Raw genomic sequence first — 26,274 nt, 5'->3', positions numbered from 1 at the left:
ACCAGTGATACTATGAAGCAATCACATAAACAAATCTGCAAAATAACCAGCTAGCATAATGATGATAGGATCAAATTCACACAAAACAATACTAACCTTAAATGTAAGTGGGTTAAATTCCCCAATTAAAAAGACACAGAATGGCAAGCTGGATAAACAGCCAAGATCTACTGGTATGCTGTCTTCAAGAGACCCATCTCATGTGTAAAGACACACATAGGTTCAAAATAAAGGGATGGAGGAAAATTTACCAAGGAAATGGAAAACAGAAAAAAGCAGGGGCTGCAATTCTAGCTTCTGACAAAACAGACTTTAAACCAACAAAGATAAAAAAAAAGACAAAGAAGGGTATTACACAATGGTAAAGTGTCAATTCAACAAGAAGAGCTAACTGTCCTAAATATATATGCACCAAATAAAAGATCACCCATGTTGGGAAGAGACCCCCAAATCTGGCCATAAACTGGCCCCAAAACTGGCCATAAACAGAATCTCTGCAGCACTGTGACATGTTCGTGATGGCCATGACGCCCACAGTGAAGGCTGTGGGTTTACTGGAACGAGGGCAAGGAACACCTGGCCCACCCAGGGCAGAAAACTGCTTAAAGGAGTTCCTGAACCACAAACAATAGCATGAGCGATCTGCGCCTTATGGACATGTTCCTGCTGCAGATAACTAGCCAGACCCACCCCTTTATTTCGGCCTGTCCCTTTATATCCTGTAAGGAATACTTTTAGTAAATCTATAACCTATAGAAACAATGCTTATCACTGGCTTGCTGTCAATAAATATGTGGGTAAATCTCTGTTCAAGGCTCTCAGCTCTGAAGACTGTGAGACCTGTAATTTCCCACTCCATACTCTCTATTTCTGTGTGTGTGTCTTTAATTCCTCTAGTGCCACTGGGTTAGGGTCTCCACGACCGAGCTGGTCTCGGCAACCCAGATTCATACATCAAGTTCTTAAGATTTTCAAAGTGACTTCGACTCCCATACAATAGTAGTGAGAGACTTTAACACCCCACTGACAACATTAGGCAGGTCATCAACACAGAAAATTGACAAAGATATTCAGGACCTGAACTCAGCTCTGGATCAAGTGCACCTGATAGATATCTACAGAACTCTCCACCCAAAAACAACAAAATATACATTCTACTCATCACCACATGGCACTTACTCTAAAATTGACCACATAATCAGAAATAAAATATTCCTCAGCAAATGAAAAAGAACTGAAATTATAACAAACAGACCAAAATTCAATCAAATTATAACTCAAGATTAAGAAATTCACAAATGACACTAGTGGCAAACCTGACTGGTAGTTCCTTCCCCAGAAGGAGAGATTCCTCTGCCGTGGAGTCCTGCGATGTGATCACCAACCAGCCTGTCATGATCCACAATGGATCTGGTGTGATTAAAGCTGGTTTTGCTGGTGATGAGATCCCCAAATACTGCTTTCCAAACTATGTGGGCTGACCCACGCACATTCATGCCATGGCAGGAGCCCTTGAAGGCGACATCTTCATTGGCTCCAAAGCCAAGGAGCACCAAGGGCTGCTCTCGATCTGCTATCTCATGGAGCATGGCATTGTTGAGGACTGGAACGACATGGAACACATCTGGCAATACGTCTATTCTAAGGACCAGCTGCAGACTTTCTCAGAGGAGCATCCTGTGCTGCTCACTGAGGCACCTTTAAACTCACAAAGAAACCGGGAATGAGCTGCCAACGTTTTCTTCGAGAGCTTCAATGTGCCCGCTATTTTCATCTCCATGTAAGTTCATTTGAAACTAATGAGAACAAAGAGACAATGTATCAGAATCTCAGAAATGCAGAAAAAGCAGTGTTAAGAGGAAAATTTATATCACTAAATGCCCACATCAAAAAGCTAGAAAGATCTCAACTAAAAGAACTAACATCTCAACTAAAAGAACTAGAGAACCATGAGCAAACAAACCCTAAAGCTAGCAGAAGACAGGAAATAACCAAGATCAGAGCTGAACTGAAGGAGACAGAGACATGAAAAACCCTAAAAAGAACAAATTCAGGAGCTAGTTTTTTGAAAAAAATTAATAAAATGGATACACCACTAGCTAGACTAATAAAGAAAAGAGAGAATAAACACAATCAGAAATTATAAGGGGAATATCACCACTGACCCCAGAGAAATACAAACAATCAGCAGAGAATACTATAAACACCTCTATGCACATGAACTAGAAAATCTAGAAGAAATGGATGAGTTCTTGGACACATACACCCTCCCAAGACTGAACCGGGAAGAAATTGAATCCCTGAACAGACCAATAATGAGTTCTGAAATTGAGGCAGTAATAAATAGCTTACCAACCAAAAACTCCCAGGACCAGATGAATTCACAGCTGAATTCTACCAGAGGTATAAAGAAGAGTGGGAACCATTTCGACTGAAATTATTCCAAACAATTGAAAAGTAGAGACTCCTCCCTAACTAAATGTATGAGGCCAGTATCCTCCCAATACCAAAACCTGGCAGAGATACAGCAAAAACAGAAAACTTCAGGCCAGTATCCTTCATGAACATCGATACAAAAATCCACAACAAAATACTGGCAAACTGAATCCAGCAGCATATCAAAAAGCTTATCTACCATGATCAAGTTGGCTTCATCCCCAGAATGAAAGTTTGGTTAAACATATGCAAATCAATAAATGTGATTCATCACATAAACAGAACTTAAGACAAAAAAAATGACTATCTCAATAAATGCAGAAAAGGCTTTCAATAAAATTCAACATCTTTTCACATTAAAAACTTTCAATAAACTAGATATTGAAGGAACATACCTCAAAATAATCAGAGCCATATATGATAAACCAACAGCCAATATCATACTGAATGGGCAAAAGCTTGAAGCATTCCCTTTGAAAACAGGCACAAGACAAGGATCCCTCCCTCATCATTCCTATTCAATGCAGTGTTGGAAGTTCTGGCCTGGGAAGTCAGGCAAGAGAAAGAAATAAAGAGTATTCAAATAGAAAGAGAAGAACTCAAATTATCCCTGTTTGCAGATGACAGGATCCTATATCTAGAACACCCCAATGTCTTGGCCCAAAAACTTCTTAAGCTGATAAGCAACCTCAGCAAAGTCTCAGGATACAAAATCAATGTGCAAAAATTGCTAGCATTCCTATATACCAACAACAGGCAAGCAGAGAGCTAAATCCTGAATTCACATTCACAACTGCTACAAAAGAATAAAATACCTAGGAATACAGCTAACAAAGAGAGTGAGAGGGACGTTCTCAAGGATAACTACAAACCACTGCTCCAGAAATCAGAGATGACACAAAAAAATGGAGAAACACTCCATGCTTGTGGATAGGAAGAATCATATCATGAAAATGGACATACTGCCCCAAATAAAGTATAGATTCAATGCTATTCCCATTAATCTTCCATTGACATTCTTCACAGAATTAGAAAAACTATTTTAAAATTTATAGGGAACAAAAGAAGAGCCCAAATTGCCAATACAATCCTAAGTAAAAAGAACAAAGCTGGAGGCATCACACTACCTGACTTCAAACTATATTACAAGGCTACAGTAACTAAAACAGCATGGTACTGGTACAAGAACAGACACATAGGCCAATAGAACAGAATAGAGAACTCAGAAATAAGACTTGCACACCTACAACCATCTGATCTTTGACAAACCTGACAAAAAGAAGCAACGGGGAAAGGGCTCCCTATTTAATAAATGATGCTGGAAGAGCTGGCTAGCTATATGCAGAAAATTGAAACTAGACCCCCTTCCATACACCATACACAAAAATTAATTCAAGATGGATTAAAGACTTAAATGTAAAACCTAAAACTATAAAAATTCTAGAAGAAAATCCAAGCAATAGCATTCAGGACATAGGTACAGGCAAATATTTCATGACAACAAAAAGCCTAAAGCAATTGCAACAAAAGCAAAAATTGACAAATAGGATCTCATCAAACTAAAGAACTTTTGTACAGCAAAAGAAACTATCATCAGAGTGAACAGACAGCCTACAGAATGGGAGAAAAGGTTTGCAAACTATCCATCTGATGAAGGTCTAATATCCAGAGTCTACGAATAAGCAAATTTATAAGAAAAAACAACCCCATTAAAAAGTGAGCAAAGGACATGAACTAACACTTCTCAAAAGACACACATTCAGCCAAGAAACATGAAAAAAAGCTCAATATCACTGATTAGAGAAATGCAAATCAAAATCACAATGAAGTATCATCTCACACCAGTCAGAATGGCGATTATTAAAAAGTCAAAAAACAGAGGTTGGCAAGATTGCAGAGAAAAAGGAACACTTATACACTGTTGTTGGGAGTGTAAATTACTCCAATCATTGTGGAAGACAGTGTGGTGGTTCCTCAAAGACCTAGAGGCAGAAATACTAGTTGACCCAACAATTCCATTACTGAGTGTATATCCAAAGGAATAGAAATTGTTCTATCAAAAAGACACATGCACACGTATGTTCACTGTAGCATACTCACAATAGCAAATACATGGAATCAACCTACATGCCCATCAGTGATACACTGGATAAAGAAAATGTGGTACATATACACCATGGAATACTATGCAGCCATAAAAAGGAACCAGATCATGTCCTCTGGAGGGACACAGATAGAGTTGGAAGCCATTATCCTCAGCAAACTAATGCAGGAACAGAAAACCAAACTCTGCATGTTCTCACTTATAAGTGGGAGCTGAACGATGAGAACACATGGACACATGGAGGGTAACAACATACACTGGGGCCTGTAGGAAGGAGGAAATGGAGGAGAAAGAGCATCAGGAAGAATAGATAATGGATGCTGGGCTTAATACCTAGGTGATGGGATAATCTGTCCAGCAAACCAGCATGGCACATGTTTACCTATGTAACAAATCTGCACAATGCTATACATGTATCCCTGAACTTAAAAGTTAAAGAAAAAAATTTAAAACCATAATAAATAAAAATTTTTTAAAGCGAACAAAAGTCCTTTGTCAAAAGGGTAGAAAAAGAGAAGGGGAAACATCAAACTGGGGCTGACCCCACTAGCAACCTCCCCAAAAGTCCCTCTCCCACCCTTCCTCTTTGCTGGCAGTCAGCTTCCCACTGGCACCTATGTTCTCAGCCTCCACTGCAGGCAGGGTGGGCAGGGGGCCCCGGGCTCCCAGTGTAACATTAAACATGTATATTGGGATTGCCTCCCATTTTATCCTCCCTTACCAGGCATGAAAAGAATCCCTCCTACATCTGCTCTTAGATACTGAGGGTATGGACTTTGTAACCATGAGGAGAGACATCACCAACAAGCAAAAGATGGCAGAGTGGATTGACAGCAAAGGCTGGTCTTTGAGGATATCACAAGCCATGAATCTACCCCGAGAGAACCCAGCTGCAGGCATTTGTCAAATGAGACTAATGGCAAAGCTGCTTATTTTGGCAGGTGTCATGGTACTTGACCAAAAAAATCTTTACTGAAACTTAGACTCAGAAATTTCACTAAAAGGCCAGAGTAGAAAACTATTTTAATATAATGTACCAAGAAAATAAATTATTTATTATAATTACCTCCTTTATAACTATGTAATTATTAAAATCCTCAAACAGTTGATATTTTAAGACTCCTGGTTCAGGATAAAAACTAAGCATACATTCATCTTCACTGCCTCCTGAAACCCCACAAAAAATGATTAAAACGTTTGAAAAGGTAACAAACCCTGAACACTGCAAAGAAGGGAAGAGGGACAAGTAGCCAGCAAGAGATTTCAACAAATTTCTGCTCCATGGAAAAAGCCTGGAAGCATGTTCTCCTATAAAGGGTGGAAGACGCAACACAAGCATAAGAGGGAGATAATCTGCCAGGCAGAAAACTCCGGGACTTGAGTCAGCAGACATAAAGGACCAAAGGTTAACTAAACTAAATCATAGAGGAACACATTATGAAACTCTGCAGATGAAAAGACATGCACAGTGACTGGTGTTTACTTTATACATTATCTAATATTATTGTGTTATATTGTGTAAATTAAATCATATGCATACATCTAAGTTTTGAAGAGGGAAATCAATGTTAAAGCAATATTATTCAAGGGAAGAGTAATGACACTGATTAAGTTTAGATTTAGTTGGGGCTCTTTTGTAATAAGTCTCGTGACTTTTAAAAGTCTATTCACAGAAAACCTGAGCCAGTTAGCTCCCTTTTCCCCTCTCTGCTTTCCCTCCTTACCAGGGGATTCTTCCCTAAAAAACAAAAAAAAAACAAAAACAATTAACAAATGACCTAAAGAGAATCATGACTGCTAAAGAAGTTTCCACACACCAGGGTTAGAGCCTGCCCTATTCTGGCACTGGGGGCTTCTCAGACTAAAAGCTACTTCCCAGCCCCTGATAAGCCCTATCAACATACAGAATTTCATTCTTATTCAAGGGATGGTACTAGCAGGAAAGACCCCTCTCTATCTAACAGTAGAAAAGCCCATGAGAGCTCTCTGGGCTAGTCCCTCATTCCTCAATAAAAAATAGATAAGCCAGACCTAATAAAGAAAACAGGCAACATGAAAGATAAAATTTAAGAATAACCAAATATAAATTAACTAATTAACTAATTAAAAAGAATCTGAGCCCAGAGAAAGCAAAGACAATTCAGAGAACAGAAGAGAACTTAAGGAAAAAAAAAAGCTTCCTAGTCATGGAAGTAGTAACAAGGCAATCAATATGAAAACAGGAACATGATGCTATGAAAAAAGAACAATTCAAGAACAAGAGAAAACACTTGTAAATTAATAACATGACTGATGTCCAGGCATGGTGGCTCATGCCTGTAATCCCAGCACTTTGAGAGGCCATCATGGGCAGATCACCTGAAGTCAGGAGTTTGAGACCAGCCTGGCCAACGTGGTGAAATCCTGTCTCTACTAAAAATACAAAAAAATTAGCTGAGTGTGATGGTGTGAGCCTGTAATCCCAGCTACTTGGGAGGCTGAGGCAGGAGAATTGCCTGAACCCAGGAGGCAGAGGTTGCAGTGAGCCAAGATTGTGAGACACAATGAGACTCTGTCTTAAAAAAACAAAAAACCAATATAACTGCTGAAATACAACAATATGGCTGTTGAAATAGATAATAAAGAAAAGTGTTAAAGTCAAGAGAATTGCCAGCATGGTAGCTCACGTTGAGGGAGAGGGGCATCCCTTGAGCCTAGAAGGTAGAAGTTGCAGTGAGCCGTGATTGTGCCACTGCATTACAGCCTGGATGACAGAGTGAGACCCCCCACTCCCCCCAAAAAAACACTACCCATACAAACAGACAAAGAAACAGAAACTATTAACAGGAAGTTATGGGATCTAGAGAATCGGTCCAGGATATTCAATACCTGACTCAAAGGTATTTCAGGAAGAAGCAGACAAATGGAATTAATGAAATAATCTTTTTGTAAAATAAAATTTCCCAGAGCTCATGAGACATGAGTTTTCAAACTGAGACTCAGAGCATTGAGCAGATAAAAATGACACCTACATGACATTTTCAGACATGCAAATGTCAAAGTGAGTTTTTAAATGACAGTAATGATCTTCTTTTCATGCACAGAGAAGACTATGGTTAATCGGGCTTAAAAATAATTATTAGGGGCCAGGAGCAGTGGCTCATGCCTGTAATCCCAGCACTGTGGGAGGCCGAGGTGGGCGGATCATGAGGTCAGGAGATCGAGGCCATTCTGGCTAGCACAGTGAAACTCCATCTCTACTAAAAATACAAAAAATTAGCCAGGCGTGGTGGCACGCACCTGTAATCCCAGCTACTTGGGAGGCTGAGGCAGGAGAATCACTTGAACCTGGGAGGTGGAGGTTGCAGTGAGCTGAGATCACGCCACTGCACTCTAGCCTGGGCGAGAGAGAGAGACTCTGTCTCAAAAAAAATAAAACATAACAATTATTAGGCTGGGCATGGTGGCTCACACCTGTAATCCCAGCACTTCGGGAGGCCAAGGCCAGGGGATCCCTTGAGGTCAGGAGTTTGAAACCAGCCTGGCCAACATGATGAAACCCGTCTCTACTCAAAATACAAAATTTAGCCAGGTGTGGTGGGGCACGACTGTAATCCCAGCTACTCAAGAGCCTGAGGCAGAAGAATCACTTGAATCTGGGAGGTGGAGGTTGCAGTGAGCCAAGATTGTGCCACTGCACTCCAGCCTGGGTGACAGAGCGAGATTCAGTCTCAAAAAAGACAATAATAATTATTATTATTTTTAGTTTACTAACATAAAATTTAAAAACCTAGTTTTCCCTGGGACTTCAAATTCCGTCTATAAATCTTATTCTATTTTTAAATCTAGTAAAGCAAGAACAATAACCTTTGCTTTTCTTTCATTACTGTTAATTAAACTTGAACTAAATCCCTTAAACAATCAATCCTACTATTATAAATTAAATTCACTTGACATTTCAAAATTCATTTGTTTTTCCTTTAAGCACTCTGAATGCCTGACTTAAGTAAAACTTTTCCAAACAATTATAATTCACTTAAATTAATAGAATGAATCTCATGTTCTTTGAAATGTAACAAAATCTTTGAATATCTTAAAAACAAAGATTATCTTAATGATGTCCTAAACTTAATACAAATGTTATGAATTAATAGTCTAACTTTAATTTAGTTCATCACATCTATTTAACTTTAAACTCTCCCAAGGATTTTTTTTTTTAAGTAAAAACAAATACAAAACAAAAAACACCCACCTAGAAAACAGTGTTGTCTTCTCATGGGAGTTAAAGTTAATATCCCAATGAAGGACTAACCGCTTATAGACAGAGGTTTCCGACCAGGTCACAGGATCTGGGCTACATAGGCCAAGGATTTAGGGTAATCCTGCCCAAGTCACCTATGTTTATATTAAGCAGTTTTTATAGTTGCTGTCATAACAGCAAGTCCACAACCATCAGGTTTAGGTTGGTTTCTTCTACATTCAACTTACAACACTATGTGATTCTTCCATTTGATTCCAAAGGACCAATCTCTATGCCTTAAATACTATGCATTGAAATGTAAGTGCAGTTCCTGGAAAGCTTACATAATTTAGCATACTTTACCTTTGATAAATATCTTGTCTTTTATTGGGTTCTAGGGCTTCTTCTTTCAGTTGGCTCTCAGAAAGCAAACTATCAACCTATGGAGACCATTTAAAATATCACATTGTTAAATACCATATCACCTTAGGAAAGAAAACTTCTCTTTTTATCCAGTATTTTATAATGAACACTTTTAAACATACAACAAAGTTTTAAAAATTTTACAGTGAAAACCCATATACCCACCACCTAGAAAAAAACATTAACATTTTACTATACGTATTTGATCTATCCATCAATGCACCTTATGCCTTTTAAGTAAGTTACAGTTATCAATACATTTCTCCCTAAATAATGCACTATGGATGTCACTAACTAAAGTTCAATAGTTGATGCAATATATGTATACAGTGAAATGCACAAATACGAGGCATACATTTGCTGAGTTTCAACAAATGCACCCATCTGTGTAACCAAAATTCTTATCAAGATGTAGAAAACTACCATCACCCTAGTAAGTTCCTTCATGCCCTTGCCAGTAAATCCTCTCCTTAATCCTCCATAGACAAACCTGTTTTGATATTTTTCCAACATAAATTAGTTTTGCCTGCTCTTGAAATTTTATATAAATAGACTCATACAGTAAGCACTCTTGTGTAACCTTTCCATGAAGCATGTTTTTAAGATACTTCCATATTGTTGTGTGTACCACTAGGTTCATTCCTTCTTATTACTGAGTGGTATCCATTGTATTGAATGTATCATGACTTTATCTTGACTTAGTAGTTTAAGTTTACTAACACTATATGTAACTTTGTCAATATACTCTCCAAAAAGGCACATACTTCTTTGGTCTGTTTTCTATAGATTATGTAGAGAAGATAAAGTAGATGAAAAAAAGAGAAAATTCCACTAGTTTCTTCTCTACTCTTGCAATTTGGCATCCATCTGAGTGTTATTTACAAAATTCACACACCTAGTGATAGAGCCAATCATCGCAGGCCTGACCCAGAGGGGCTGCTGATTACTTGTCCTATGGACACCGAATAGAAAATCTGTTCCATTTTTGGCTTCAGGTGTCCTCTGTGAAGACAGGGAGGAATTAGCCAATACTACCAAAATACACTTTCCAGATAGTCAAGGTATCAAAAGGCTTCAGAGCCAATATTTCTCCAAGGAGAATAATCTTTGTAATAGTTTATTTTAATAATCATTTTTATAGTTTCCTTCTAAAACTTTTCCTGGTTCTCCTAATGTCCCACTAAATTTAAAATTAGTTCATCATGACTAATCATCAGAGAAATGCAAATTAAAACTACAATGAGGTACCATCTCACACTGGTCAAAATAACTATTATTAAAAAATCAAGAAATGACAGACTCTGGTGAGGCTGACAAGAAAAGAGGACACGTGTACACTGTTGGTGGGAATGACAATTAGTTCAGCCGTATGGAAAGCAGTTTGGAGATTTCCCAAACAACTTAAAACAGAACTACCATTTGACCCAGCAATCCCATTTCTGGGTATATACCCCCCTCAAAAAAATAAATGATTCTACCAAAATGTCACGTGAATGTGTATGTTCCCTTCAGCACTATTCACAATAGCAAAGACATGGAATCAACCTAGATGCCCACCAATGGTGGACTGGATAAAGAAAATGTGGTACATATACACCATGAAATAATATGCAGCCATAAAAAAGAATGAAATCATGTCCTTTGCAGCAACACGGATGGAGCTGGAGGCCATTGTCCAAAGTGAATTAACATAGGAACAGAAAACCAAATACCACATGTTCTCACTTGTTGAGTAAACACGGACATAACGATGGGAGCAATGGACACTGGGGACTGCTGGAGTGTGGAGGAAGGAAGAGGAATGAAGGCTGAAAGACAGCCTATTGGGTACTATGCTCACTGCTTGAGCGATAGGATCATCTGTACCCCAAACCTCAGCATAACACAGTGTTCCCATGTGACAGACCTGCACATGTACTCCCTGAATCTAAAATAAAAGTTGAAATTTAAAAATAAGACACAGAATCATATTAAGAGTCCAGCAAAGTTCAGCATAAGTCAATGCCCCATCAAGTTCATTTTTTATTTCTATCAGAAGAGTATTTAGCTTTTGTTGCACCGTTTTGATTCCAATACAAAGTCACCTAAATAATTACCTCCCAAATCCTTTTTACTTTAAACAAGAGGACAAAAATGGATAAAATAAGAGTATCAGTGAATCTCTTACTGGCCTAAGATTATAAAATAATTTTACTCAGTGGAAAAATACTTAGTAATACATTGCATGAAAAAAATTAAAATAAAGTAAAATAAAAATGTCAAAAAATAAACCCACTGGTTGCTATTTACTTTTTTCTTATTTTTAATAAGAACTCAGTGTATTTTTAAAAAGGTTTTTTTTTTTTTTGAGACCAAGTCTTGCTATGTTGCCCAGGTTAGTCTCGAACTCCTGGGCTCAGGTGATCCTCCTGTCTCAGCCTCCCAAGTAGCTGGTACTACTAGCATGAGCCACCACACCTGGCCTAAATATTTTTATAAAGATAAAATAGAATAAAGAAAATCATAATAATCATCGGCATCCTGTCACACAGAAATACCACATTAGCATGTTCCCTTCTATGCTGTTCTGAGTATATCATGTAAGTAACAATGTGATGAATACTTTTATACATCAATCTCAGTCCTACTTTCTAATTATTACATATAGCAGATCCCTGGAAATGTAATTTTTGAGCCTAGGTGCATACACACATGCTACACCTTGTCAAGCTGCTTTCCTGAAATGCTGTACAAGCACCTTATACATGGGAGCAGTGAATGTGTCTGCTTCATCATACCTTCCTCAAGACTGAGTGTTGTGATTTTTAAAATTTGGGGGATACCTTACGTCCTTTGCAATTACTTGAATATCTTTGAAGTTAACATTCCTCCTATGTTTATGAGTTACTTGTTCACCTCCTCTGCTCATTTATCAGATCTTAATATTCTTCTATATTAAGACTACTCCTTCACACCTATCTCGCTTGAGTTCATGGAGGCAATAATAATCTCCATTTGAGGAAGGTTCAAAGGAAATAGGCTTGGAAAGTGGAGAGAGGAGCTAGGCTCAGAGTTGGGTTGGAAATGGTTACCACTAAGTTTAGATTGGGAGATGAGGTGGGTTAGTGAGTTGTTAGGGTAGGAGGTTGAGATGTTAGCTGGGAGTGAGGGTCGGAGGAGGGGGCGCTTAGTTGATGGTCACGAATTTTGGGAGGTTTCGCCTTTGCCTGGGGGTTGAGTTGGGATCAGGAGGGGTTTGAATCGGGATTGGGTGCTCGAATGTTATGGGGTAAGGGAGCGTTACAACCTGGGAAGGTAAATAGGTTGAGGACAAGCTCCCAGGATTAGGTGGGGTCACGGTGGGAACGCGCAGTGCGCGCACCTGCGTCCGCCTGTCGCCCGCCCCACGGCCCTCTGCACAGCCTGACCATACCTGTTGCTTCAGCTCCTGATTGCGGCGCCGCAGCGCCTGGAGAGGATCGCGCTGCCGCCTCGCCAGCATCTCCCTCGCTGCGGCGCCCCGATTGCTCCAGTTGCCAGGGAAACCAAAAGGCGGCACCGGAAGGTGACGCCATCGACGTGCGCCCGCCTCCCAAGCCCGTCCCGCCCCGCCCGGGCCGGTCCCGGGAAGGGTCAAAATGACTTCTTGCGGTGGTCATCCCACGCCACCAGGCAGGTCGCGGCCGGGGGAGTCACTTTTCCTCGCCAATTCCTAAGGATAGGGGAATGTCCCCGGGCGTCTGAAACTACATTCCCCACAATACATCAGTAATAACATCAGTAATAACACCACCTTCTTGCTGGGATACCTGTTTTATGGCATTTGCTTTTTGAAACCAATTTTGTAAGCTCATCTTAAGATACAATTTTAGCATCTTAAACTCTTTCATTAACTGCAAGAATAGCTTTCCTATGGGATATATGGTTCTGTTCCATATCTCACTTCAAAAGGCGGTTTTTAATTCTTTGCCATTTAGGCTACTGAAGTTTCATTTCATTCTAATATTGCACGTTGTCCACTGTGAATTCTGTAAGGATGGTAATTGTTCTACAGCAAATCTATGAGCAAATTATTAGTTCTCATTATGATTCCCAGTTTACATCAACTCTCAGGAAGGTTGTCATGTTTCCCCCATATGGGACTGCATCCCATGAATCCAATTCCAAAACTCCACTACACCAAAATTGGACTTGAATAAGAATGATGATGATTGGGGCTCACCTTCCAAACGATGGACCCCATTGATATAAATGAATGTTCTTCAGTACAACCACAGGCCAGGCTGAACCATTATTTATGTACATTTTTCTTCCAGTATAACACATAAAGTGTACAGAGAAAAGTGTGCAGCTCTGAAAACCCTCCACACGTAACAGCACCCAGATTATGAAACAGAACATTATCTGCCCATTAACAGTCTTTCTAGTCCCTGCCTACCCCCACCCCCAACCTCCCATCCCTCTCACTTCTCCACCACACACCAAAGGTAAACAATATCCTAATTTCTAAGAGCACAAACTTGTGTGGCCTTTTTTTGTACTATACAATGAAATTATGCACTGTGTGGTGGCTTCTCCTGTCCTTTATATATCACATTTGTGAGATGCATCTATACTGTGTGTGGCTGTAGTCTGTTCATTCTCATTGCTGATATTTCGCATATGATATACCCTAACATACTCACTGATTCTACTGTTGCTGCCTAAGTGGGCAGTTACCAACTTATGGCTAGTATAAATAGTGCTGCTAAGAACATCCTGGTGCAAGTCTTCTGGCAAACACATGTATACCACTGCTGAGTCACAGGGCATGTTATATGTCAGCTTTAGTAGATACTACTACCTGGTTTCCCAAAATGGTTGTACTAATTTATACCCTATCAGCAGCATATTGAGTTTTTGTTCTTTATGTCCTTGGCAAGATTTGGTACCATCTTTTGTTGTAATTCATGTCATATTTTGAATTAATTTCTCTACGGTGGCTCATAATTAATGTTCACTTAAATAGCCAAACATAGGATTTCCTTTAAAAATGTTTATAACAAATGAGAAAATGCTACGAAATATTTCTAAGTGGATTATTAAATAATTACAGATGATGAGATGAGCAAAACAAAAAAAATGCTCTAAAAAAGCTATTACTTATGAAATTCTCATTCACTTAGTCTACAAATTAGAAAAAATATCTATATCTACTTATTTATAGGGATTTCCATATTTTAAATAGAAAAGTTATAGCATCATGGATACAGTTTGATTCTGTTGGTAAAACTAAACTAATAAACCCCCCTAAATATGTGTGAATATATGAACAACGAGGAAAGGTACAAAAAAAGTATATTACTCATTCATGTCAAGTGTAAAGATGTTTGACTGTATACATTTGTGTACCATTTTGTTTCAGTTACAGGTATTCATTATTTGCGATTCCTGGATCAGCATCAACATCACCTGGGAGATTGTTAGAAATGCACATTTTCAGGCCCTACCACAGCCCTAGGAGAATCAGAATCTGTATTTTAACAATACCTCAGTGTTTCATGTGCACATTCAAGTTTGAGAAGTACCACTGAGGTATTCAGTGTGCTATAAAGGATGTGATTACTCAGCCTGATTTTTCACTAATGACTGTAATATTCAAGATGGTCACATTAATAGTAGTCATTGCTCCTCTGTAGTTATACCTTGATGCCATTATAAGAAACAATATAACCTAAAACAAGTGAGATCTGCAGTGAGGTAGCCAAAAGAAACTAAAGCAAACCATGGCCAATGTTTCTCCTGAAAGCAAGCTACTTCATAAAACTCATCATGATTTCTTTCTATCAGTGTGTTAAAATGAGTAACAATTTTGGATTCCTTCCTCACAGGCGATACTGAAAAATAATTTAATAGTTTCCAAGAGACTCATAATGTAGACAGAACCAGTGGAACAAGACGACTTGGAATCAACAAAAAGATTATAACAAAGAGAATAGAGAAAGTGTGCACAGTTTCAGGGTCTTAAAAGAAAATTCAGGCCGGGCACAGTGGCTCACGCCTGTAATCCCAATACTGTAGGGAGCCAAGGTGGGCGGACCACCTGAGGTCAGGAGTTCGAGACCAGCCTGGCCAACATGGCGAAACCCTGTCTGTACTGAAAATACAAAAATTAGCCAGGCGTGGGTGGCACATGCCTGTAATTCCAACTACTCAGGAGGCTGAGGCAGGAGAATCGCTTGAACCTGGGAGGTGGAGATTACAGTGAGCTGAGATCGTGCCAGTGCACTCCAACCTGGGCAACAGAGTGAGACTGTGTCAAAGAAAAAAAAAAGTAAAAGACAAGACGACAAGACAATCCACCTCAAATAAAAATGGCAAATATATATGAGCACCTTGGTGCAAGGCACTGTTTGGGCCTGTGGTACAAGATGTTTAACACTGATCTCAAAGAGCTTCCAAGCCACAGTAATAGACTAGAAACACAAAAACTGTACCAACCACTTACCACAGAAGTACTACCTGGTGTACAGAATTCCCTGCCAAATGAACAGCTTATGATTAAATACACTGAGTTCTACAGTAAGGTCTTGCATTGAATATGTCTACTAGACAGCTGAAAGAGTGAAGCTGGAATTGAAGAAAAGGCTCAGAGGGAGGGAGGTCTGCTCGGATGTGCTAGTTAAGCCAAGACAATGGCTAGGGTAATCACAGGAGAGGACAGAGCAGAGAACCAAGGGCAAAAGTTTGAGGAACTTGAGAAAGGCAGCAATAGTAGCAGTTTGGAAACTTGGTAAACTTTTGTATTAGAGAAGCAAGGGAAGGAGAATTTCAAGGGAGAAAGTGGCCTCATCAAATATCCTCAAGGTACAATGTAAGCATTCAGAAAGAGCCATAGATATTAATGTTTCCGGAAGGTGCAGAGGGCAGATCACAGCAGGCCAATGGGCAAAATATTTGGAAAGAGACAGTGAACCACTTCTAATTGGCAAATGATAGCATCAATTAAAGCAAATTTTAAGTCAAAATCCATGCATTTGTTAGCCGGGCGTGGTGGCAGGCACCTGTAATCCCAGCTACTCAGGGAGGCTGAGGCACAAGAATTGCTTAAGCCTGGGAGGCAGAGGTGGCAGTGAGCCAACATCACACCACTGCACTCCAGCCTGGGGGACAGACTCAAAAAAAAGCGAAAAGACAATGTGCATTTGTAAATAGAAAGCAGCGAGAGACTGCAGATGCAAGAGAAGAGCTGATGGACTGGAGAACAAGGAAGGTCCTGAGGGAGATGTAGAATTCTGCAGAGGCCGAAGAGGAGACAGCCTTGGAAAGGGCCTGTGTGTCTTCTTTCCTGGTAAAGGAAACCTAGTGAAACAGAGCTTCAAAAACAGTAGTTTTCAACCTCAGCTGACCATCACAATCACCTGAAGAACTTCAAAAATCCTAATACCCAGGCCATATTCCAAACGACGTGAATCAAAATGTCTGGACAGTGGCATGCAAGAATTAGTATTTTTAAAGCTCCCCATATGATGATTATATGTAGTCCTGTTGAAAACTGCTCTAGACAAAACTATGGAGAAAGACCAAGGAATTCCCAGCTAAAGGCCTTTATCTTCTCATATGGTTGATCTACTAGGAATGGAAGCCATCAGGTAAACTGGGAGTTTAAGAAACTCAGGTGCTAAGAAACAAGACAGATGCAGTCACAATAGAACCCATTAGTCGTGAGCCAAGTGAGAAAGGTGAAGTCTTTCTCTAAAGTTCAGTGGCTCAAAAGAGTAAAAGCAGTGGTGAAGATGGAGTCTAATCTGACCAGGGAGCCCAGGATGACTTATGAGGTTAACTGGGTGAGACAAACAATAGTCTCCAGAGTGGGCAGTTCTACAGAAGATGTAGAGGATGTTAAGCTGTCCTAATGAGGTGGGGTTACCTTGAGACTAAACAGACCAAGTACAATCTAACAAAGTCCAAGCCTGTTGATAACAAGGTCCAGAGTATGGCTAAGCAATGTGAGATGGAGCAGGTGGTCTGGGAAGCCCACACTGGGGGAGAAAAGGAGGCAGGGCAGGGTAGTACAAGTGGGCCAAGACAGGTAAATGTCATGACTCAATGGCAGTGAAAAATGGAGGTGGGGGAAATAGATTTAAGGAGTCAACAGTGTGTCATTTCCAAGTTATGACTGGCACTGACTCCCGGCTTCCAACTTTCCATTTCCAGTTTTGACTAACGTAGGAAAAGTACTATCTCCATAGTATTTTCGGGGTGACAAAACTACCACATTTAAGTAGGGCAAAGGTAGAAAAAGTGACAGAGGTAACATCAGAGGTAATTGCCCACTACAGAAATGGGGAGTACACAGTGTAAAGAGGTAGTAAGCAGAAAAATAAAAAATTAGGAGCAGCACAGAGTGGTTAAAGATCCCATAAGGATATGGACAAGACTCAGAAGTAGCACATGCCCAGAGGCAGGGATACCTAGAGGAGAGACAGAAGAAGGGCATGACTGTGTCAGGGTGCCGTACATAAGTAACGAGAGAGAAAGAATCAACACTGGAAGGACCAGCTCCACCAGGAACACGGCACAAGAATAGGTCCAAACAGGCAGAACTAGGCCAGTCACAATCCAGATGCCTAACCAGGTACATTCCGACAGGTTGGGGGTAACATGTCCCTCAAGAAACCTACCTTGCCTCAAAGAGTCTCAACTCTTGGAGCCTCAATTAGGGGCAGACACTAGGAAGCTTCAGCAAACTGCAGCCCACATGGGACTGAGCTCCAAGAACCATTTCAGTCCTTGACTACTACATTCACAGAATGAAAACAAAGTTGGAATAGGCATAACAGCCCCACTAAAATGGGGGGAGGGTGGGGGGTGCTTCTTGTGGAAACAACTTTCCTATATTAACATGGAGTTGAGACACGAAATTAATATTTGTAGGAATGAGCAAGGGTGGTATTCTAGAAACACTCCTTGCAAATCAAAGGCACTCACTTGATTTTTAGATACAGGCAGGATTTATCACTAAGCTCTGTTCAGGAGGGTTTCTCCTTCAGGTGTGTATTCCATAATGACACATAAAAGATATTTTTGACAATAAAAACTTATACACTGGCTGGGCACAGAGGCTCATGCCTGTACTCCCAGCACTTTCGGAGGCCGAGGCCAGTGGATCACCTGAGGTCAGGAGTTCGAGACCAGCCTGACCAACATGGTGAAATCCCGTCTCTACTAAAAATACAAAAATTAGCCAGGCATGGTGGCACATGCCTGTAGTCCCAGCTAGTTGGGAGACTGAGGCAGAAGAATTGCCTGAACCAAGGAGGTGGAGGTTGCAGTGAGCCGAGATTGTGCCATTGCACTCCAGCCTGGGCAACAAGAGTGAAATTCGGTCTCAAAAAAAAAAAAAGAAAAGAAAAGAAAAAACGTATACTCTGTACTTGGAACACACTGTTTTGTTTTGGGTTGAGACAGGTCTCGCTCTGTCATCCAGGCTGGAGTGCAGTGGTGAGATCACGGCTCACTGTAATTTTAACCTCCTGGGCTCAGGTGATCCTCCTGCCTCAGCCTCTGGTTTACAAATTAGCTGGGCTCACAGGTATGTGCCACCACGGCCAACTAATTTGTAAGTTATTTGTAAAGACTGGGTCTCCCTATGTTGCCCTGGCTGGTCTCCAATGCCTGGGCTCAAGTGGTCCTCCCACCTCAACCTCCTAAAGTGCTGGGATTACAGGCATGAGCAGGGCCAAGGAATACACTGTTACTCTTGGAAGTTCAAAGGTCTTACATACAAGCACCCTTACCTCAGTTATGTTTACATAGCCCCTTTCTTTCCAACAAGTTCAGTAAAAGAACCCATAATGCTCCCACAGCCAAGTCTGCTTTGTAGTGTACCAAAGAAGGGGCACGAGTTACATAATACATCTGCTCAAAAACATTAGTAAGTCAGTTTTGAAAATGCAGATCTCTTGATGCAGTAAATTGCATAAAAAACATGATGCTTCCCCTTATGAAAAAAATAAAAGGTTCAAAGATGTTTAATTTTTTTATTTTAAAAATAAAATTGATTTATAAAGTGCAAGAAGAAGTCGTTTCTTTCCAGTAGTCTATATGCAACGCATCTTCAACAAGCTGTTAGAAACAGAAATGAGAAAAGAATTAGAAATACACAATCTGTAACTTCAAACTGTACTGTGGTATTAACCATGAACCATAAGATCTGGTGTTACGACAAGAAAACTGAGGTCCTGAAAATTTATGATACACAGCTCTTCTGAAAATGCTAAGGCTGGATGCAAGGTTCCTGACTTCCAGGCCACTGCTCTTTCCACTTTACTAGGCTGCCAACAACCTAAGAATTCACTTTGGAGTTTACAATCGCCAAGGCGAAGATGTGCTACCAAGGATGTTAAAATCACCTCCCCGGTTCCTTTTTTCTTTTGTTCTTTCCAGTATTTTCTACAATGTTGTCAGGATGAGCGACATAACACCGGTAAGACATTCTCATTAAACAGTCAGTGAACTAAACTAAGACACCAAAGAGCAAGTTATTAGGGAACACAAAACTTCCACCTTCTGGTGTCTGTGGGAGTAAGTCCTCTCTTCTGCGACCTCGCCACAGTTGATCCTAAACTATTCGCCCGACCCCAAAGTCTCCCTTTGTAATGTCACTATGTGTACTGCTCACCAACACTCCAGGACGAGCCGGCCATGGCAGGCGGGGACTGTGTGAAAAGCCTGGCTCTGGCTACCGCCGGACAGGAGCTCCGGTGCGAACAGGGCAAGGTGGCCATGCTGTGGATCGAATAGGGCGGAAGGCGCGGAGTCTCAGGCCAGGTCCAGCTTCTTCTGCGTCGCCGCCAGCTTGTCCTGCAGCCTCCGTTTCCTCCAGTCCAAGTAGCGCCTCCGCAGTCGGTTCGCCTGCCAGCCCAAGAGTACTCCAGAGGCGAAGGCTACTAGCACTGACAACTGCAGCGTCCTCTCCGACACCTCCGCCATGGCGATCGCCGGCGTGCAGCGCGGTCTACGGCGCGGCGGCGGGGTCAAAAGGCGCCGCGCGTTCAAGTGTGGGGCGCAGGGCAAAAATGAGGCCAAGGCAGCGGGGCCCGCCCCGCGCAGCCGGCAAGGCGTTGGTCCTCTTGAAACTCACTAATAATCCCATCTGCCTCGCCTTCAACTGAAGACTTTCCCAACCTTTGGACGACCCCACCTTCCCTTTCCTGAACCCCCACAACATTTCTTGTTGAGGCCTTACAGCATTAGTTAACATTGGGGGGTTATCTTGCTAACCCGACTGTAAGCTCTTCACCACTCTGTTTTCTCTCAGCAATAGAATAGGAGTGACTTGTGTAACTTTAAATTTTCTGGTAACCTGTTTTTTTAAAAAATAAAAACATGGAATTGTTTTTAATAATGTGTTTACTTATCCCAACATATACAGGATGTTATCATTTCAATGTGTAACTCGTCTTTAAATTATTAAGGAGATGCTTTGTTTTTTTCCTACCAAGTCTTTGAAAACTGGTCTGTATTTTACAGGGAATAGCGCATCTTAATTTGAATACTGAATTTTCAATGGAGATACTTATCAGTGTCTAGATTTCATAAAATGTACAGTTGAAAAAGTAGATTCATATACCCAAGCTGTTCTAAAAACACAAACATTTTTCCAATAACCGAATGGAGTACCAATTTTTAGATTAAATTCATTAAATTTTTTTAAAAATTAGAAACTCAGTTCTTCAGTCACACTCACTATATATGGAAACAGTGGCTACCATATTGGACAACCCAGGTCTGGGGGCCATGTTGTATCAGAACTAACATGGGGTCAAAATTGTTGGGATAGGAAACAAACGCATTTCTAATGATGAAAGTCATTTTAACACCTCCCCACCATGACTTCCACCTCCTGGTGTTCAGGCCTTTGTGTAATCCCCTCCCCTTGAGTGTGGGCGTGACCTGTGACTTGCTTTTAACTAATACAATAAAGCAAAGGGGATGAGGATGTCACTCCTGTGATTACCACATATATTAATCTGTTCTCACAATGCTAATAAAGACATACATGAGACTGAGTAATTTATAAAGGAAAGAAGTTTAATTGACTCACAGTTCCACATGGCTAGGGAGGCCTCACAATCATGGCAGAAGGCAAAGGAGGAGCAAAGACACATCTCACATGGCAGCAGGCAGGAGAGCCTGTGCAGGGGAACTGTCCTTTATAAAACCATCAGATCTCATGAGACATATTCACTGTCATGAGAACAGCATGGGAAAGACACCCCCTCATGATTCAGTTACCTCCCACTGGGTCTCTCTCATGACATGTGGGAATTATGGGAGCTACAATTCAAGATTTGGGTGGGGACACACCCAAACCATATCACTGTGTATATAAAATTTTTTAGCTAGTTAAAGACTCTCCTGTGGCTTGATGAAGTGGACATGCTGGAGAAGCTCACAGAAGAAAGAGGTGCAGTGGCCTCTAGGAAAAACCTCCAGCCAACAGCCAGCAAAAAGCTGGAACCCTCAGTCCTAAAACCACAAGGAAATGAACTTTGCCCACAACCTGAACGAGCTTGGAAGCAGATTCTTCCCCATTTGAGCCTCCAGATGAAAACACAGCCTTACACATTCATTACAGTCTTGTGAGATTATAACAGAGGACCCAGCTTAATTGTGCTTGGATTCCTGATCCATGGAAAATGTGAGATAATAAATGTGTATTGTTTTAAGTGACTACATTTGTGGTAATCTGTTATATGGTGTAATATATAGGAAAAATCAGAGTGCTTTTCCCGCTTTAATTCTCAATACAGACCACTTCTGGTCACTAAACAATACATTCAATACTCTGACACCAGAGTTGGGGTGAAGAAGACCTTTTTCCTATACACCAATGAATTCTGCAGCAGACAACAGCTGGGTGTCCTCTAATTCAATTTAATTTTGACACTTACCTACCTGGATACAGCATCAGGTCCCATAGGTTGAGGGCTCAGTCCCACAAGACTTCTTCCTACTTCCAATGCCAGTCACAAAGAGTAGGTTGTCACCTATGCCTCTGAAGAACCGGCTATAAATCAGGAATTCCAGCAACCCCCTCCTTAGGTTTGATTAATTTTCTAAAGAGGCTTACAGAACTCAGAAAAACACTTTACTTACTTTTACCCACTTATAATAAAGGATATTACAAAGGATATATTTAAACAGCCAGGTGGAAGAGATGGATAGCGTAAGGCATATAGGAAAGGGCATGGAGCTTCCATACCCTGTTTAGGACCACCATCCTCCAGGAACTTCCACATGTTCAGCTATCCAAAAGCTCAATTAAACCCAATCCTTTTGGGGTTTCAAGGAAGCTTCATTACATAGGCATGACTGATTACATCATTGGCCATTGGCGATCAAATTAACCTTCAGGCCCTTTCTCCTCCCTGGAAACTGGGGAGTGGGGCTGAAAGTCTAATCATGCCCTAGTCTTTCCAGTGGCCAGTCCCTGTCCTAGGGACCCCCAGTCATCTCATTAGCATACAAAAGGCATTCTTATCAATCACTTGAGATTCCAAGGACTTTAGGAGCTGGTATGCCAGGAATCAGGAATGAAGACCATATATGTATGTGTGTATATGTACACACATATACGCGCGCGCGCGCACACACACACACACATATATATATTCACAATATCACACACAGTAATATAAAATGAATCAAGCCCTGAAAGGAAAGTCAGTAAGTGGAACCTGAACTCAGCCTCTCTGTAGAGATCAGCAAATGGACTTTCACACTTGAGGCAGGTATCTTAGGAGGGAAATGATAAGGACAGTGTTGGGTCCAATGTGAATTCACATCTGCCACACTTAATGTTCATTTACTCAACAAATATTTATTGAATACTGCAGTAGGCATTGGGAATGTAAAGGTGAATACAACACAAGGTCAGCCCTCAGCTTAGCACAAAGTAGAAGAGGTAGAAAAAAAATCATGACACAGTGTGATGAGTTGGAATATGTGTGTAAGTATGTTGCTTAGACTTATAAAAAGAAGAAAAAATCCTCATCATTGTAGTTTGGGAAAGCAAAACAAAACAAAACCCTCAGAGACATTCTTTCTCTTAAAATCCATCCAATCTCTCAGCCAATCCTGTTGGTTCTATTTTTAAAACATAGCCAGAATGAAATTGCTTCTTACCACTCTACTGCTACCAACAGATCCAAGCTGCCATCACCTCTTTTCTGATTGCAATAGCCCTATCAGATTTCCATGCTTCTATATCTGTCCACCACATTCTCTTCTCACTACAGCAGCCAGAATGGGCCTTTGAAATCAGAAAAAGTTGCATCATGTCACTTGTGAAAGTTGATCATACCATTTGGGTCATTCTTGTCATACCCAATTAAAATAGATTTGAAAAGGCAGAGGGAAAGGCACTCAGGACACAAAACATTGCTCCAAGAATATAATTCTCTGGCTGCTGAAACTACCTGCTGTAACCTGAAACCAGTCTTATCTATAGCTACTGAAAAAATCTCCTGGAGCTGTGAGAATAGTTTAACCCATTCCTGTCACTTACCAATCAAAACTTGTCAGTTCCTCAAAACCTTACTAGGACCAAAGAACTTTCCGAGAGCAAAACATAACATTTCTCTTTTTACAATGAAACATCCAAGCTTCTCTTTGTTTGCAGACATACCGAAGACCACCCAGACTGTATGTATGTCCCAAGTTGCAATTGTGTCTTTCCAAATAAAATTTCCAAATTTCAGAGATTTGTCTCCATGTTTTGACTTTGACACACTCTTCTGCTAGAACTCTGCAGTGGCCAAGGCCCCTATGGTGGTCCCAGGTGTTCTGCAAACCCGTTTCCCTTCCACCCCTGAAGCTGTCACTGGCTTGCTCACTGTGTCTTGGGCTTACCAGGCAAGGTTCTACATAATAGCATTTGCATGTGTGGTCCCCCTACGTGGCATACTCTTCCCCAGATCCTTGAGTGGGTAACTTACTCAACTCCTTTAAGTTTGTGCCAGCCGTCACCTACTCAACTATTTAAAAACCACAGACTCAACCATCTCCCACTCAGGCACTCCTGATCCCCATGACCCTGTTCTGTTCTCCTCCAGAACTTGCTGCCTTCAACATTTATCATACTCAACTGTTCATTGTCTGTTTCCTGTGCTAGAATGTAAGCTGCTCCAGGGCAGGGATTTTTGTCTCCACTGTGTACTGGTGAATCCCAGGTGCCTAGAACAAGGACTGGCATATAACAGACACTCAGTAAATATTTGGTGTTGATGACAGTGGAGAGTGGTCAGGGATGGCTTCTGAGTGGATAGCTGAACTGTATCTTGAAAGATACCTCACAAACTGAGAAGAGACTAAATTTCTCTGTGTCTCACTTGACTCATTTGTAAAATAAGGAGTTTAGTGTTACTCAACAGCTCTAAGACATTTTAAAGAGCCACTTTTGGCAGCCTCAAGTTGCATACTTGGGCCACTGGTGTTACTGCAAATTTGAACCTCACTTGGAATTCTGGTCTCATCCCTAAGATGTCCTTAGACTAAAAATAAGCTAGATCATGTATATCAGAGTCTGGAGTATGGGAAAACCTTAGACACACAGAACTGGAAGAGAATCTAGATATGTCTTTGTCGAAGCAGAAGGAAACTCTGGCCACTGGGGAGAATACAGCTGCTGGGGAGAAGGCAGGGACATAAACTTTAAAATCCCTCTTAAAGGGGACAACTGTGTCCCCAGCTTGCCACTTTGTGTTTTACCCCTGAGGGAATTGTTTCAATGGAGCATATTAGTGAACTTCACAATGGTAAACCAGCTTTGAGGTAATGCTTGAATTTGGATTAACAGGCTGAATAGTCAAGCATAGTAAGTTAATTGATTGCAGGAGTGCCTTTTGAAAGATGCATTAGCTGCTACTGTTGAGTTTGCTGTTTGAAGGGCTTGCCAAGGGGAAAGACTTTACCATTTATAGTGTTAGATCTTTACTGATTGTAAATAAGTTCATTTAAAGTGTATAAAAGAAATCAGTTTCCTCTGTAACTCCCAGACCTTAAACAACAAAATGATCACTTTATACCTTAAATTTAGCCCCATAAAAGGTATAGCTTTGCCATGACTAAAATGGAAAACTCACCTCAATAAATCTTTGAGTTCTGACCCTAAAGACTCTCGCTGGGCCTGTTCCATCTGAGACACAAGCAGACAGCCCAGCGTCTTGGGAGTTTAATCACCAGGTCCTTTGTCTCCCATTCTCTTCCTCTGAGCTGTTGGGAATGGGAAGGGAAAACCCTGTAGGGTTGGGTGATGTGCTCAAGTTCTTCACCTGCCCTGACCAGTACCAGCAGACACACACCCCACAAGGCTGAGACTTAGAGGAGGTAGGCAGGAATACCAAGTAGATGGGCTAGGTGTGTGATTCGCCATAGTCTTCAATGAGCTCTGAAATATCACTTTTTCGGTGTTACAGGAACAGTGTTCAAACACTGCCTTATGAGAAAAGAGGTATAACTCCCTGAGTGGAATGTACACATCACAAAGCAGCTTCTCAGAAAGCTTCTCTCCAGTTTTTCTTTTTTTTTTTGAGACAGTTTTCTTCTTATTGCCCAGGCTGGAGTGCAGTGGCGCCATCTCGGCTCACTGCAACCTCCGCCTCCTGAGTTCAAGTGATTCTCCTGCCTCAGCCTCCCGAGTAGCTGGGATTACAGGCACCTGCCACCACACCCAGCTAATTTTTTGTATTTTTAGTAGAGACAGGGTTTCACCATGTTGGCCAGGCTGGTCTTGAACTCCTGACCTCAGGCGATCCACCCGCCTCAGCCTCCCAAAGTTCTGGGACTACAGGCATGAGCCACCGTGCACAGCCTTAAACATTTCATCTCTAACTTCCTCTCTCTCTTGCCCTGCTACAGCAACCAAAGAGGTCACGAGTTGTATATGGTGTTGCTACAAGGTAGTTGAACTTCCATATGTAGCCTGAGACCCTGCTTGAGCAGGTGGAGCATATCCTCCAATTGACCCACATTGGAAATGTAGCATTAGTGAGAAAGAAACTTCTTTGTGTCAAGCCACTGAGATTTGGGTGTTGTTTGAGCTGCAGCGTAGCATGGGTTATGCTGA

At 41.1% G+C, this 26,274-nt stretch overlaps 2 protein-coding genes across 3 annotated transcripts in view; both read right to left on the bottom strand.

Annotated features, from left to right (window-relative positions):
- NPHP1 (nephrocystin 1) overlaps window positions 1–12,769 on the bottom strand; it is a 70,246-nt gene extending 57,477 nt beyond the window's left edge. Inside the window, exons 1-2 of one of the 2 annotated variants that reach the window (XM_033175485.1) lie at window positions 12,595–12,769; window positions 9,123–9,199 (exon numbers count right to left, since the gene is read on the bottom strand). In XM_033175485.1, the coding sequence (XP_033031376.1) occupies window positions 9,123–9,199; window positions 12,595–12,663 (146 nt within the window). In that variant the 5' untranslated portion in view covers window positions 12,664–12,769. The remainder of the gene's footprint in view (window positions 1–9,122; window positions 9,200–12,594) is intronic. The other variant, XM_033175484.1, reaches the window with a different exon arrangement.
- A 6,400-nt stretch (window positions 12,770–19,169) lies between these two features.
- Window positions 19,170–20,421, bottom strand: MTLN (mitoregulin). Its single transcript, XM_033175483.1, is given in 4 exon segments — window positions 19,170–19,268; window positions 19,825–20,258; window positions 20,261–20,352; window positions 20,355–20,421. Coding segments are annotated over 3 exon segments (438 nt in total). The 5' UTR covers window positions 20,407–20,421; the 3' UTR covers window positions 19,170–19,268; window positions 19,825–19,964.
- Between the last annotated feature and the right edge of the window lie 5,853 nt (window positions 20,422–26,274).

The sequence above is a fragment of the Trachypithecus francoisi genome, unplaced genomic scaffold (genome assembly GCF_009764315.1).
Source record: "Trachypithecus francoisi isolate TF-2019V2 unplaced genomic scaffold, Tfra_2.0 Lachesis_group17, whole genome shotgun sequence".
NCBI lineage: Eukaryota > Metazoa > Chordata > Mammalia > Primates > Cercopithecidae > Trachypithecus > Trachypithecus francoisi.
The sequence above is the reverse complement of the archived record's forward strand: the minus strand, read 5'-3'. Positions and strand labels throughout refer to the sequence as shown.